The sequence below is a fragment of the Limanda limanda genome, chromosome 5 (genome assembly GCF_963576545.1).
Source record: "Limanda limanda chromosome 5, fLimLim1.1, whole genome shotgun sequence".
NCBI lineage: Eukaryota > Metazoa > Chordata > Actinopteri > Pleuronectiformes > Pleuronectidae > Limanda > Limanda limanda.
The window spans coordinates 16,233,266-16,250,262 of record NC_083640.1 but is presented as its reverse complement, the minus strand read 5'-3'; the positions used below and the strand labels follow the sequence as shown (position 1 = coordinate 16,250,262).

The window sequence follows — 16,997 nt, the reverse complement described above, 5'->3', positions numbered from 1 at the left end:
CTCGGGTGTTGTGCCTTATTTAATCTGTACCTGCTGTAGTTGTCTGTGAGAGAAAGTGCTGTTTTTATTCAGTAAAAAAAGGTTGAACATTCCCACAATAAAGTGTTTCACTCATCCTCATGGCTGATGCACAGTTTGTGGTCGCTGAGCGAGGTGCATACTAACGAGTGGCTTGGCAGCGTCTCTTACAGTCGAGGCATGCTCTCCATATTTCCTTTGGTAAAAAAAAGGTGGCATGCCTCATTACAATCCACCAGTGCTGCTGAGCAAACAGCATGTTAAACAGCGACGCCAGAAGGATTCTCTCTTTCAATTTCCCTCCCTTCAGCCTTCTTCATCTAACTACTAATTGAGTCCTGAGCCTGAAAATATGATTTCACAGAAATAAGTGGATAAAAGCAAAGTATCACAAACCAAATGTAGCTTGTGTATTCCTGATCTACAAACTAGATTTGTCTTACAGTGCTTGCTGTTATTGTACGATGTGAGAAATGCAACTGTAAAACTAGATGACTAGTATGATTTTGTCAACCAGTGCAGTTAAACTCCTTCCAGGGGTTCATGGCATATTGTATTCACAACAATATGAGTTCACCATGACCTTGACCTTTGACCCCGCAATCTAATCAGTTCACCTTTGATGACAGTTGCTAAAAATTGGAAGAAATTCCCAGGCTTGACATATGGTGTTCAAGAGGTCAAAACATGCTTTTTGAGGACAAAGTAACCTTGACCTTTGACCACTAAATCAAATCAGTTAATTTGCAAGTCGATGTGAACATTCAAGCCAAATTATAAAGGATTAGTTTGAGGCATTTTCAGCATATCGTGTTCACAGGAAAAATGTAAGTTCACACTGACCTTGACCACCAAATTGGAATTAGCTCATCCTTCTTTGAAATTCCCTACAAGTGCTCATTAAATATACCACGCTCACAAGAACATGAGGTCACTGTGACCTTGATCTTAAACCTTTGACCACCAAAATCCAATTAGTCCATCTTTGAGTCCAAGTGAGTGTTTGTATTCAATTTGAAGAAATTCTCTTAAGGGGTTGGTTCCTGAGATATAACAAGAAAAAAAGGTTCTTTGTAAGATGACCTTGACCTTAGACTTCTAAATTATAATCAGTTCATCCATGAGTCCATGTGAATCTTCGTACCACATTTGAAAAAACACCCTCAAGGGGTTCTTGAGATACCGTGTTCACAAGACTGAGTGGGATGGACAGATGGACATAATGATTCCAGCCACTGGGTGTCACTGTTGAGGCCGTAGGCAGTTCCCTGAAATGTGTTGAAAGAATCCACCAAAAGCGCGACACAGTTTCAGCATTGCTTATAAATATAATTTATTAATTGTTTTAAAAATTCTTTCTTACACTTTGTACAGAAAACAATTAGAGGAGATAGAGAGGCAAGCATTCAGCAAAATTTAGCAAGATTCATGAAAGCGTGCCAGAATTACATCAAATGCACCAACACTACCCCGCACTAATCAAATCAAAGTCACTCCTGATATTAAAATAAAGATGCACTTACAAGAACAGCTCTAGTTATAGACTTCTATCATGGTAACCAATGCCAAGTTTGCATAGTAGACACCGCTTTTACAAAAAAGGAAAGAAACCTAAATAAAAACATACAAACTAGTATCTAACTGTACTGCTCTTTTTTATATTCTGAAGTTTTGCCAAATATAGCGGACAGTACACAACTGTACATACTGTGGATAGAAAAGATTTGTACATAGTTCGATATCTTAACTCTACTTTCTTCACATCATGATGGATCACACGTTCTCTTCTCACGGGAAAACTCCTCCGACGCGGCAAAGATCAAACTTCCCTTAATCGGTCGTTCCCTTGAACACGTTTCCTCAGTGAAAAATTCCATCTCATGACTGTGACTTCTGCCTTTCGAGTTAATCAGGGATGTTCATGATGAAACTGCAATTACCTTTTGGTTCATGTCTTCGTTTTTTTTTCTGCGAAACAAACTTGAATTGATGGGTTGATGTTTTTTAGGCTTTTTATCCTGATAAAACTCACACAACTTTTCCCTTTGATCTCCTAAACATCTGACATCAGCAGTTACATTTGAAAAACACACAAAACATCCACTCCATCATTTAACTGCACTCCGTTTTCAAATTTGGTTCCTGTGGCTTTCCGCAATCCAAACACTCGACCTGGTACAAGTAGTCTGATTCTTACCTCGACGCACATTTCTAAGCAACTAAACAAAGCAAGAAAAATCCATGTTAAAAAAAAAGAAAATCAATGTCTCCAGGTTTCCTCCTCCGGCGTTGGATGGATGAAAAGCGTCAGAACCAGGTTAAGATCTGACCTTTTGCACCAGTGTTAATGGAGCCTCGGCCTACTTGGATTTCTCCACAGGATCCTCCTCAGTATCTCCTCTACATACCTGATGTTCAGTTTCATATGGCGTCTCTCCGTAGAATATCTAAACTCCCTTTTTTTCCCCAAAACATTTTGCACGTATTTCCTTTGAACCGATCGTTCTCGTCGTCCTTAACGCGGTGAATAGAGTCCGTTTCCCAGGGGCGTCACACAATGATACAAAAGCCACTGAGATAAGGCTGCTTTTCATTTTTACTGGAGCGACACCTTTTAATCAGGCGTTATTGTCCGGGGTCAGTGGCAGCCTTGGTTCACAACGTTTTTTCTGCAAAGTACAAATATATTACACATTGTACATAGGTCCCCCCTCTTTGTCGTTATTTGATTTTTTAAAGTTCTGATTTGAAGCAAATACACAATGACCTGGAATGTTAGTTGCTGACAGAACATTTGAGAAAAGTGGCAACTAACTGATATGTTACAAATTCGTTCCCTCACACAGTTCACATCTATAAAAAAAAAACACATTCAAAGGACAAAAGGATAATCAATGTTAATAACATAATAATGATCAGAGAAAACAAAAACATACTATGGGAATACAAGGTCGTTAGGATGAACATGATAATAATGTATTTACACGTTTCAGATGGTCAAACAAAAAAAGTAAATGCTTGTTTTTCCTCAAAGGCCACTGGGTGGTGCTAGTGACCAGCAAAGTCATGGTGTTGCCTACATGTGGCCTGACGGCAGACTGACTGTGATGGTAGGACACTGGAAATATATATATATACGTAGACTATATATATATATATTAAGCAAATGAAATTATGATAAAATCTGTATATTTGGATACATGAAGTGGTAATGAATGATTTAAATCCCTATCACTCAACACTAGGCTATATTTCTGTATTTAGAAACACACGTCTGGTTCGTCCCTTCTTGCTTCTTCTCCCTTTTTCCTCTGAGTTGGATCCCGACCAGAAACAAGCCTCAGCAGCTCTTTAGAAAGAGCCCGGGAGTAAAAGATGAGCAAATGTGGTATCGATGGCGGGAATCCCCCGACCGGCATTAGCAAACAACTCGTCCACTTCAGCAGTGTCACTGCATGTTAACACTATTTCAGTTTGAGATGCAGCATGAAAGATACTTGTTTCAGTTTATATTTTGTGAAGAAGTGAAGAGATTTATTTATCTTTGCTCAGGAAAACTAGTTCTTGAACAAAAAAATAAAATAAAAATATATACTCCTAAAATGTTGTCAATGTTGACTCCTTTAAACAAACATGTAATATAAAAATAAATCCTTGAAATATTTCTGGACTGTATACTGTTCTGCAGTATAATGTTCATAAATATAATAAATAGCTGCATTAATAAGTGTGATCTTAAATATACCTCAAAACAGACAAATTTAGGACTGTGTGACAAAGCTACACATGTAAAATGGCAAACATAACTTTTACTGGCCTCCATCAGGAGCATAATCATCTTTGGACTGGCTTCCTTTTTTAGGAAAGTTAGACGTACAAGTGAAAAGGCAAGAGGGCAACTAGCTGGGCTGCCCGTCACTAACCTGGACGCTAACATTTTTATTTTTGGGGAAAACGCCACAAATAATTGAAACATCACTCATGATGTCGTGTCCCCTGAACTGAGTGACCAGTCGTCTCCGGCTTGTTTCTGGTCAGGACCCCTTGATTGACAAGTCACGTCACCGTGTAGCGAATTCTGTTTGCAGGTAATGATCCACACATATGGACAGCAGAATACATAGAGCGTTCCCTAGGAAACGATGTAAAGACGACAAACTGTACTGGCGAACACGTACAGCCGAGGCTCGACAGGAGAGGAGTGGAATCACTTTCTCATCTCCTCTCTCATTATCTCTTCTCCATCCCGTTCCCTCCCATGATCACCTGACCCTCCCTCCATCATTCTCTGTTTACGTCTTCCTGTCCTTTTGTAATCAGTTTAGCTTCCCTCGTCTTAATGAAGAGTCTCTAACTCACTCTCTCTCTCTAACCTCAATCTACCTTTCCCCCCCAATCGTCTGTAATCAGTTCTCTTCTCTCGCTTCATGATTCCGTTCCTTTTACTATAGAGGGTTTTTTTTCAAGGTCAGTGCCTCAGTTGATTTTTTTCTTCTTTTCTCTGCTCTTCTTTGTTCAGTATAAAATAACAGCAAGAGAACAACTGGTGTTACACAAGACAAGGTGTTTTTTTCAGGCGTGTGTGTATTGTTGTTCCTGATAGACTGTGTGTGTGTGTGTGCGTGTTAGGTCGGGTTCTCTCTCCTTAAGTAACACATGACGCTGCAAACACACATTTAAAGATTTGCACATAGTTCCAGCCTCGCTTTCATCCTGTCTGTGACCATGTCGCCATGATTACCGTCGTATTTAACTGGTGCTCAGTCACTGTGGCAACAACTTTTTCTTTTTGCTCAGTCGTTCATTGCCTTTGCTGCAGCATCCACCGGAGAGAATTCACAAGTGAATCTTCTTCAGCGTTCTGTCACTGTCTTGGAAACCTCTGGGCTTTGTCAATGGTCCATTGTCATGGAGGTGAGGCTGCCGTCATGGCGACCCATCTCCTCCAGCACCGCGGCCAGTTCGTTAAGGTCTCCGTCGGGGAAGTGCTGGGCCTCCCACAGATCCAGGATCACACCTGTCGGACTGGACTTGGTGGCAAAGTAGTTCAGGTACCTGGAGAAAGTCAAGGGGAGGATGTGAGACAAAACATATGGTGAATAAAGTAATAATATGCAAAAAATAAAAGTGTTTTTTTTACACTCTGTCAGTGTTTTCAGACATGAACTAAGGAGAATGTCCGGAGACTATTTGGAGATAAGCGCAGGTAGAGCAGCTTTAGAAATGTACAATGTTTCAGTCGTGGACTTTAAAAGTTAAAAATATTAAACAAGTAACATTAAACTTAAGCTACAGGCTGCAACAACCGGCCTTTTAAACAGGACAAACATTATATTTCCAAATGCATTTTAAGATTAGATAGAAAAAAGAGGGAAGAAGATCTAATGGATTACGTGGACAGGGGAAACAAATCTAAGACCTAAATTACTTTACTGAAACTACCCTGATGGGGGGGGGGGGGGGAAACATTACAGATGTGTACAAATGAAAAACAAATTCAAAACATATTTCAAAAAAAAATTATGTTATCTTGGATATGGCTGACTATTTAGAAACGGACATAAGTAACGTTATCATCTGGAAAAACTGAAAGATGGATGGAATCCAAATTGAATATTATTGATTATATCCTGAATCCCACAAGATATACAATGTAATGAGTTAAGCACTTTATGAAATGTGGCAGGCAACTTATTTTTTTCTGACTATATGCAAGTTCCTTTCAAACTGCTTTAAACAAATAACCATGGTAGAGCTCAGAAATGTGCCAAGAGCTCCACAGAGAGAACTGGTTTTAAAGTATTGGTTTGAATTATTGCCGTGGAGAGTCAAGTGCACGATGAGAGAAGTCTAACGATGAGCCATCTGTGGCAAAGATCTCGGCGCCGCTTTAAAGTGGAAAAACCATCAAATTTCAGTCCCATCTGAATAAAGAAGTAAAAAAAAAAGGACTTTGTGTTCCTGTGTAAATCCTGTGATTGTGCTGTTGGCACACTGTGCTGCTGTTTAAACACAACCACAGGCATGTGTGAGGTTCTTCTGCTCCTTTGTGAGTTGTCAATGTTTCCCCGTGCAAATTTACTTCTTTTTTCCCCCCTCATGTTTCTCTCTCTCACAGTCAAATCATCTGATGGAGCCATTTTCACTCTTTCTGTCTAAGACTCCATCTGTCTTGTGTGTGTGATTAAGGGGCATCCTGCTGTTATGTGAACGCAGTAGCTCAGATCCACCTTTCCATGTGTGTGTGTTTGTGTGTGTGTGTGTGTGTGGGTGTCTGTGTAAACATTTGTGAAAGTTGTGTGACGAGTGATGACGACAAAGCATGACTCACACTCTAAAGTCAAACGGACACACTGGGGCAGTCACAGGAGCAGAGAGCATTCAAGATGGCATTTCTCTTTTAGGGCATTTTATCATGCTCCGTTTGAAGAGATCAGATTTTTAGCAGAGAAAACGTGGACGTAAACAACAATTCGGCTCGCCGTCCATTTTTCACTCGCTGATCGGGAATATTTGGTGCCTACGTTAACAGACGGCATCATGAGCCGGCTGCCAGTCGGGACAATTAGTTGCACTTGTGCTCAATTATCCTCTCCATGTCTGCCTCTGCTTCGGGAGCTGCAGGTAAATGAAGCTCCGGTCTGACTCATCGACACACACATCTGCAGATAGTGATACTGAGGATGTAACCAATCGAATGCAAATAGAAAATGGCCTCTTTCCTATGAAGGTGCATTGGAGGCAATATTGTATTTTATTAAAGATAATAAGAGCAGGACTGAGAAAGAAACATATTTCCAATCTGATATAAGCTCCCATGACTCCAGGCACGTTTGGAATGTATCAAGAGATTGACTCAGCTGTGTGTGTGTTTGTGTGTGTGTGTGTGTATGTCATATCTTTGTGACCAACTTTTTATAGTCACATGAAACTGTTGTATTTAAAGTATCATTAACAGTCAATTTTGTATGATCAGTAACAGCAACACAAAATAAAAACATTAATTTGTAAACATCACCATATTATAAATTGACAAACACAATTTCAGGTGCATATTCAATACAGAGGTGGCTGCATGAGGTATTTAGCTGAGCTCAGTGCCAAGTTTGTGACAGGGGGGGGGGGCAAATGGCCTCCTTCAAAATGCTCATCTCCACCTCTTGGTAATGAGCAAATTATAGTCTTTCTTTTAACTAGTCCTGATCTTGATAAAAAACGTTCACAGTTTTAAACTGCCTCTGACAATGACAGAACACAACATAAGTATGCACACACACACACACACACACACACACACACACACACACACAGAATGTATGCGTGGTCGAGGTCTTGCTCATGTTGTGGGAACCAAAATCTATTTAAACAGTCTTGATTTCTTCTTGCACATAAGCATATATATGTGTGTGTGTGTGTGTGTACGTGTCATTATGTGCGTCTCACCTGTCAAGGTTCAGTTTGTGGGCCAGCAACCTCCAGTCGTTGCCTCTGGTCTGCGGTGCGTCCAGACTGCCGCACAGCTTCTGTCTGATGGATAAAGGAATGCGGAAGGCATTGGGCCCCACTAAGGTTGTGATATTACTGGCAGGATCCATCAGGGACGTGTCTATGCACTGGAGATCCTGGAAAAGACAGCGAGAAACCGGTCAGTTGTTTTTGCAAAGGTGAATTCTCTGATATCTTCGACCTCTGCAGGAGACACACGCAAGAGGACGGAGATGGATCTAAAAGCTGATATATGAAATGTAACATTTAGAAAGTTACATTCATCAGGTTTCTCATTCAGCTCCAGCTCTGTCTTATTCCCTCTCACAGATATTCTGCTGGTGTCTGTGAGGCGTCTCTGGCGTTTGACCAATTACAGATGATTCTCCTAATTAATACAAGAGTGAAACAAACACAAAGACCTGCTCTGCACCACTCGGTCTCTCTGCTCGCTGTCGATCTCTGTCCCTTTCCAAACCTTCATCCCATTAATCTGCCACTCCTGGGCTGAAAGGAGGCATCGCTCTAATGAATGTGACTTGGCAGAAGGAAACAACAACTGCCACCGCTGATGTGAATGATTACTATTTACTGCATCTACTTAGCCCCAATTTACAGCCCAAAGCTCTGCTGCTGCTGCTGCTGCTGCTGCTGCTGCTGCAGGAAGAGCGAACGGCGGATGCAAAGGGACATCTGTTTCTCGGCAGAAATAATAAATGCTCTAAATCTTCTTTACTTTAATTGTTTAACATGTTCAACTCTGCTGGCTGGTTGGCGGTGTACAATATTCTATTTGACTGGCTACACAAAACGATTTACAGCGTTGTTTTAGCTAATCAGCTCCAGAAACACTTGCCAAACATGTGACCATAGCGATTACTTTGTAAGACGTCAGCTGATCACATTACGAAATATTTGATGCTGAATGTTAAACTGTGATTTCCAGAATCAAGCATTTGATTATTTGCTACAGAGAAAAGTCACAGGAGCAAATCACGACAAATCCTTTAACTGCATCTGTGTCTTTAAATTGTCAAGCCTACATCAGACTTTGTGGCAAAAAACATGAGCACCTTGATCACCTTGAAAAGTTTTGCACATTACGACCAGGGTGTCAAAGTTAGGTTAAGAAGATAAACCTTGAAATTACAGGACAATTCTGACAACTCCTCTCGATACATTTTTTCTAGGTTACCTTGACTCTCATTCTTATTTTGCCCAGTAACCAGTGCTGAAGAGAAACAACATGTGTAACCTTCCCTCACTGCTCCAACCCATGTTCAAATAATCGGTCCCTCTTTGTGAGCTCACCTGGTTAACCAAGGGTTAAGAAATTTCTGAAGCGCAACGCGATCACCCGTGAACACCACCGGAGAATTCAGAGCAGCGTCATTCCAAAAGAAATGTCTGACCTTCGACCAGAACTGTTCACACATGGACACAGACACACACAAACACAAGCACACACTCGTTCTCGACCCTGCGGTTACATGGCCGGGCGGAATCAAAGAGGAGTTATTCCTCGCGTGTTGTGTGACCTCTAGCCCCAGAATGAATGATTGAACACAGTCACAGAAGCACAGCAGGAACCCTGAGTGTCTGGCAGAGAGAAACTTAGTGACTTCAGGACCTTGACTGCAGGAAAGTAGAAGTTAGTTCAGAGAATTGAGAAGGAACCTTTGTCTCTGAGCTCATTTCTTTTCAGCGTGTATTTCATCCTGCGTTCCACCGGTGTGAGGTTACAGTGTTTTCTTAGGGCGGCTTCACACTAGAGGATAATCGAGAGGATTTTAGATCCGATTTGCCCGGTGCTGCAATCGTGGGGGCGTTCCCGACTGGAGGTCCCTCTCTGTCGATCATCTGCCCAAATAATCCTGAAGTTTGAGGGGTTTACAAAATAATCTAAATGCTACAAATGGAGTGGGAGCCTACCTGATCTCGAATCATAAATATCAAACCTGTTTGATTCTAGAGAGAGAGAGAGAGAGAGAGAGTGTGAGAGTCTCTGTAGGTCTCCGTAAACTGCCACAGTGAAAGTGTTCTCTGATGTTCCAGCCAAATCATCCAGTGTGTGCGTTCTGAACATTATAAGATTACAAATCTGTTAAATTTGTCATTATTTCTGTGGTCTTCCACGTTTTAAAAATCGGTTGCAAAACGTCCAGAGGAACAGCGTCTTGTTTCTGTCGTGCCCGGGTTAATTTCTACTATCTCACCTCCTCCAAAGTGTTGCTGAGCTGAAAGATCTGTCCTTCTCCCTCCACCTGCCGCACACAGAGTTTGCAGCTGATCTCCGTGGTGGCGGAGCTCAGTCTCTCCAGGGTGAAGGTGCAGTGAAGAGTTCTCTGACTGCTGCTCCACACCTGGTAGAACGGGATCTCCTGGAAAACGCACACACAATATGCACGTTTTAGTAAAAAAAAGTAAAGTACTCTAAAGCGTCAACATATCTTTCATGTGTGTCTATGAATCAGGTGAAATATATGAACATCTGCACACTTTAACATCTTTAATTTGTATGGAATGTTAAAGCAACACTTTTTGTTACTTTCAAATATTAGTTTAAAAAAGACAGATACATGCACACAACTTTTAGTAAACTTAGTGGAACCTTATTTTGCTACTTTAAAAAAACTTAGTACATATGAAGATCGTTTGCTGCACTGTGTTTATCTTGTCACTCAAACGTCTGAATGTGTGTGTTTGTGTCCGTCTCACCTGATACTTTGCGAGGAGCTTGCTCTTCCAGTGTGTGTGTGGCACGTCGTGGATGGACAGTCTCAGGTTGTGTGTGCTGTCTTTAAAGTTCAGAGTCTTTGGCTCGTCCAGGAGCTTCCCTCCCATCTGGGTCTCCATCTGAAGAACCTCCTACACACACAAAAAAAAAAAAAACACAAGAAAAACTCCTTCAAATCTAAAAGTTTGCTTTCACCTTAATCTTGCCCACTGAAACATTTGTTCTTGAGCATTAGAGACCGTGGAGAGCCTTTCATTTATCTCGTAATTACTGCAGACGGGGCCGTCTTCTTGAATTCTTGAATGTAGCTTTGAAGTACACAGCACCATGAAACACTTGAAGCACAAAGGTTTTCATTGAGATATCATCCCTCATCTCAGTAGGTGTATTCCCTGGATTTAAGCAAAGCTTAGCTCTGCTCACAACACTAAGCTGATGAGAGATCAAAGTGCTGCTGTCGTGAAAAGTGGGAAATGAAGCAATAACTTTAATGTGAGACAGAAAAATTAAATTACTTCCACTGACTTTAGAAGACGACCTCAAAGCATCTTATTACTTATTATGAAAACAATGCAAATTACCTCCTCTACCTTTGCTAAGATGTCAAGGCAACAATCAAAATACTTTCCCTCATTATAGCATAATAGTAATATAAATTCCTGCAACTACCAACTCACTTAGAAAGAAGAACTGCACTAATTAAAGGTTTTAGTTTTACTTTAATATCTTATGCCGTGACTCTCTTTTATATATTATAATATTTTCCCCTCCATTTAAAAAAAAGAAATCTGTCCACCTGACCTTTTTTCAAAATATCTACATCAAGACGTGACCACAAAAACTACAAACGTTCAAATAAGCATGCCGGGCTACTAGGTGGCGATACAGACTACATCAATGCTCCATCAAATACCAGAGAAGAACGCTGTAGTCCAAGCGCTTATAGGCACGGCAGATCACTGTGAAGGTGGAGTGAAGATAAATGTTGCTGCTAACTTCTGATTAAAAGTAGCAGTGCAAACCAAACGTAGAGAAACAGGTGCATTGCTGCCATTGTTGTTGTTGTTGTTTCTGGTTCATGTTCATTATACAAAGCAACAGTTGGCATGTGGGAAGTAAGCTGCCGGTTCAGTTTTAAAAAATCTGCACATTAGAAGGCGTTCGTAAATACAACGTTAGCTTTGCAAAAATATATACATCAGTATGGACTGGGCTTTAGTTTTCACCAGGTTTAAAAACAAGTGAATGTATAACCGATGGTGTCCATTTGATATCTCTGCCCATTATATGAATTAAAGGAAGCACTTTGTTCTGCTGTGTTATTGTGCTGTTGTTTCAGTAATACATTAAACACACAGAGCGACTGTGGGGATTTTGTCTCATTCTTTATAAATTGACTTCTGACTCTAACTCAGCCTTCAAACCAAGACAAAGAAAGTATCGGTGCAGCAGCATGCATAGTGATTATATCAACATATTTATAGGCTCGTGGAGTGCATACAGTTAAATGGAAATCAACACACACACACTTATTTTCTGATGGATGAATAAGTCATCAGTGCGGCTTCTGATGCCTCCTACAACCTTTTCAAAAATAATCAATTCCTGCTTCCCATCATCTTCCTACGCAGCGGCAGCTCCACTTTAGATACACAGCCGAGACTTCCCCTTTGAATCGTCAGCCGATCAATTACGCAACACAAAGTCTCCATCATTAAAAAGTCCACCTCTCAACCTTGTTTTTCAAGCCACAATCGCTTGTTTGAAATGTTGAAAGTTGGTTGCGTGTTGATGTTTGTGTGCGAGTGGCTGCGTGCCACGCCGACACTTGACTCATCATGACGTGCATATATTACCGGAGTTAATCTCTCCCTATCAGATGGTCCCTCCAGAGCTTTGAATTAGTTTAAATTCTGAAGCATCGCCGTGGTGACATTGCTCGATCCGCTGTTGTTTACTGCTTCTCAGATCATTTCCAGAAGACTAGATCCAACTCTACACAGATTATCTATTCAAGCTTTCCAGTTTCCCAGAGTTTTAGTAATGGGTGTACCATGAGAGAACAAAATCTCAAAAGTACTCAACCTGAAATTCAACACACCTCTCACCGTACTTTAGATCCATACTGCAGATTAGGGCCATAGTTTGTGTGTGCGTATGTCAATTGGACTCCGAAGCTATTAAACCAATTCCTTCTCATAAGTCACTCAGTTTCAATACTGTACCTTGAGAGCATCCTGTGTGTCGTCCAGGCAGTAGACCCGGATGTGATAGTCCAGCGTTGTGCACGAGACGGGTCCAAAAAGAGCCAGTTTCAGCCTCTTGGCGGCCGCCTTGCCGATTGACTGGCCCACCAGGCAGTACGTCCCCAGTGTCTCTGTTAGGATGTGACACGCCTCCAAGTCCATCTGCACATAGCAGGGGGTCGTGAAGTTCTCCTCTCCCACCACCACCACGTCCTGTGGGAATCACACACACAAACACAGTCACACACATTTGTAGACTTCCAGCCGTGTCCTGCTGAGAGGGTATTTTGTAACTTTTCATTTACCACATAGCTCATCTCAACTAAAAACAGATGATCCTTCATTCTTCAGTCTTTATTTGCCTGAATTATTATTAATATAACTATCTAATATTAGTAGGTTGCCTACTTTCTGGTGTCAAAGAAAAGTCAATATTTCCTTGATCTGTTCGATAATAAAAAAACTCTCCAGGATCTTGGGAACATAATTCCTCAAATTTAATGGAAGGCTTTTATTTTGAAACGTAAAAAAAGTCTATGACAAAAGTATTATTATTTAAACAACATACTTTGATCCCCAATCAGCCATAACTTTAAAACCTGTGACACGTTTTATTATTTGGACGGATTGGTGTTCCCGGTTTTAAAAAGTTCATTCTGATCTGAGTGATTTAAAACTTTTAGTGTCACTTGGTGGCTTCACTAAGTGCAAAACACACAGATCAGCATTAAAACAAATTTAAACATTGACTGGTTTTAATGTTGTAGCTGATCGGTGTAAATGTTCCTGTGGAAAATACATTATTCTGAATTGACAAAGTGAGGCCACAGTCCAAGTAATCTTGTTTTCCCCCTCACTTTATTTGACACTAGCTTCTATTTGTTTGTTCAGACCACTGTTGTTAAAACATTATTTGATGGGTGGCTTTGTGTTATAATTTACAGGCGTTAATCCACTTCCTGTCTGTTAACATAACACAACTGGACCTGCATTTGGAACCATTTCCACTCATGCAAACAACCCCTGTGTAAGCAAAGTCCTTCTCTATATACCCCCTGCAGCCCTGTGTTGCTATAAAATAGGTATTTTTTTATGCAATGGCTGCAGCGATGTGTGAAGAGCTGTGCTATTTGAACACATTATTTTATAAGAAAATGGACATTGTGTAACTTTTCACATCAGTCTGGTTATTCTTCCTAGAATGTTGAGGATGTTTGATTCAGCAGATTGTGAATAAACCTGCAATTAGACATTGATTCGAAATGTAAATACATGTCTGGTTCCTACATCTGACTCCTAAAAGTGGATCAAAATGTCCATTAGGAGAACGATGGCACTTGTTCTCAGTTGTTGTCTGTGAAGTGTGTCCAATCCCACTGTGATTATCTGGCTGCTGCTCATATGATTCCTACCTCTCTCTGTCACAGCCTGAATTATGATAAATCCATATGGCTCTTTGTGTTTAGGGAGGAAGCGCCGGCTCAGCTCGCTCTCTTTATATGAGCACTGAATCCGGAATTTATTGTGCGCATATCTATGTTTGCGCGTGTGATTGTGAGTAATTGTGTGCGCGTGTGTATGTGGATGCAAACCCCCTTCAGCTCTGACGTTGTGCATTCTACCTGCAAGTATTGAGTTCTGAATCACAGTTCATGCAGAGTTGTGTTCCTACAGATGAGCTGAATCGATACAAAGGGGTAGGAAAGCAATATGCTATGAATCTGTTATTACTGGTAATCACAACCGTGGCTGCTCCCCCCCCGATGTGAGGGGAATTCAATTACCTTGCTCTCCCTGTTGGAGAAAAACTTTCTGATAGGAAATGGATGTTCCACTGCAATAAGAGAAAAACAAATCGACTTCCTGATGGAATTCCACTTTTCATTTCTCTCGTCTTTGCTCAGTCTGTTCCCAACCTCTTCTGTGCTTGTGTCTCTCCCTCTCTCGCTCTCCCTCACTCACACACAGGCACGCACGAACACACACACAGAAAATCGTATGCATGGCTAATTGTGCAGAGACATTGTGTTGAGCTGTGATAAGCAACGGAGGACAGCATACGGGGCCTTGTAGACACAGTGATGCTGCAAGACAGCCTTATCACCCACACACAAGGATACACACACACAAACACACACACACACACACACACACACACACACACACACACACACACACACACACACACACACACACACACAAACACACACACACACACACACACACACATATGCAGTCACACACACAATAACAGATTGCTGAGGTAGACTTCATGCTGTGAGACATGGGAGGAGGAAGAGAGGGAGATGTGTAGAAAAAAAAGAAGGGATGGAAACATAAGAAGAAAGAGGAGAGCAGGAGACGATGGCAGGAGCATAACAAATTGCTTCTGATAGGAGTTTTCAACCCCTTATTTTTTCTGCCAGGCTGTAGGCACTTTATGTTTACCAAATTTCTTCTCCTCTCCCTCCCTTCCTTTCCTCACTGCACGTGTGTGTTCGGTGTGTGTGTGTGTGTGTGTGTGTGTGTGTGTGTGTGTGTGTGTGTGTGTGTGTGTGTGTGATGCAGGCTGTTCTTCAGGATGGAGTTGATAATGTATGGGAGCACACATGTGAATACATGCTGTGAGAGTCATACTGGGAACACTGATGAGCCGCAGCATCACCGGTAACTGGTTTTAATGCTGTGGCTGATGAGAGTATATAAATAATTTGGTGTAGTCTGTGTGCAGCCATTACATATACACAGCTACCCCTGTCTGATTGTTTGTTGTGTGTTGGTTTTGTTTGTTTGGTTTGTCAGCAGGACAACACAAAAACTACAAATTAACACAACTTGGTTGAAGGAAGGAAAATAGGAGAAGAAAGAACCCATGAATGGTGATGCAGATCCAGACAAAGGCGCTTATCAAGGTCCTTATTCACAATTTCTTCAAAAATTTCATTAGCCTTGACAGAGGTTCATCTTTTCTGAGCACCCATCTAGTTTTTGTTATGTGACTGCTCCTCTCTCTAAAGGTTAAAGCAGTGGAATCAAAAGCTCATCATTCAATCAATCAAATTGAATATGTATATCCCTTATTCACACATAACAATTTGTCTCACAGGGCCTAACAAGGTGCAATGTGCTCAGCAAGAGTGAGGAAAACCTGCCGGTGGTGACGCCATCCAGAGGAGCTACATCAATAAATAATGCATCTTCGGAGTGTTCAGGGCCAAGTACTACAACTTCTGTTTTTTTCAGAGTTTAACAGGAGAAAAGTGCAGGTCATCCAGGTTTTTATGTCCTTAAAATATGCTTGGAGTTTAGTTAGTTGATTACTTTTTCTGGTTACATAGAAAAGTATAACTGTTTATTTTCCTCATAAGGTTTCTTGATAATGTTCCCTTTGGAAGCATAAATGAGGTAAATAAAATTGGGTCGATCACAGAACTCTGAGGAACCCCGTTATTAACTCATTTGACTTAATCATAATGTCATTAACACATTATCTCTCCCTAAAATCAGAGCTCAATACACAAAACACATAAATAAAAGATGCAGTGTCGAACACTCACCTCCCATTCTCCCATGGCCAGTTGGTTCTTCAGCTGTATGAGCCAGTCTTCGTAGACATCATCGGCACAGTGGTGTATGGTGAGGATCACTGGTCTGGTCAGCAGGGCCCCTGGTGGCCCACAACTCACCACTGGGCTCAGCACCGTCTGGATGTCTTCCACCGGAGGTCTGTAAACGACAGATAACACCAAGGGTAGAATGCTTCTTTAGAGCAGAGCGGCAGGAGAGCTGCACTGCTAGCTATACTAATTAGTGTGAGGATCAACTTAGGAAGCTGTATTGATTTCACATATCAATGACTATTTTGTCATAATGTGTATATATGGAAAGGCTTAGCTGCTCATGATAAAGAAGACAGGTGGATAAAAAACACTACAGAGGGATGGACCTGCTCAGATCAGAGCGCAGCGGCACGAATGCAGCTGGAGGATTATTAGTGTCGTCAGCAGGGGCTCAGCTGGAGTCAGTAGTTCACAGCTCATGGGCAGAAAATAATTGAACACTGGGCACGGACTCACCTGTGTTTTACCACAGACGCACAGGAACCTGTTGTTCAAACCACAGAATACTTCAAGCTCTTCTACTGTGAATAAACGAGAAATTATCTCTGCACGTTTGTTGGCCAACAAATTGAAGTAAACGACAAAACATAAACGAGACAATGCATGAGGAAATAATTACGTGTGTTCTCCAATGTAATCCATCATCCGTTCTTTTCCTTCCCTCATGTTGCAGAGGATATCCACTGAGTGAATCCATAAAGACCGAGGAGGACATGGTTCTAAATTTTAACTGTGTCATTTTTTTTTCAGCCCACCTTGTGTCTGGGGGGGGCGCTAATCCTCCGCAGTATTATCGATTCAACCGCTGGAGCTCATTATTGACTCATGAAGGGTTCACATGAGAAGCTAACAGATGAAAACAGTATGACTCAAACCGTACCGGCCCCCCCC

At 41.4% G+C, this 16,997-nt stretch overlaps 1 protein-coding gene across 1 annotated transcript in view; it reads right to left on the bottom strand.

Annotated features, from left to right (window-relative positions):
* Window positions 1-1,378: 1,378 nt before the first annotated feature.
* Window positions 1,379-16,997, bottom strand: part of unc5ca (unc-5 netrin receptor Ca) — a 197,201-nt gene continuing 181,582 nt past the window's right edge. Inside the window, exons 13-18 of the mRNA XM_061072126.1 lie at window positions 16,044-16,212; window positions 12,466-12,699; window positions 10,222-10,371; window positions 9,720-9,884; window positions 7,462-7,640; window positions 1,379-5,073 (exon numbers count right to left, since the gene is read on the bottom strand). Of these exons, the coding sequence (XP_060928109.1) occupies window positions 4,911-5,073; window positions 7,462-7,640; window positions 9,720-9,884; window positions 10,222-10,371; window positions 12,466-12,699; window positions 16,044-16,212 (1,060 nt within the window). The 3' untranslated portion in view covers window positions 1,379-4,910. The remainder of the gene's footprint in view (window positions 5,074-7,461; window positions 7,641-9,719; window positions 9,885-10,221; window positions 10,372-12,465; window positions 12,700-16,043; window positions 16,213-16,997) is intronic.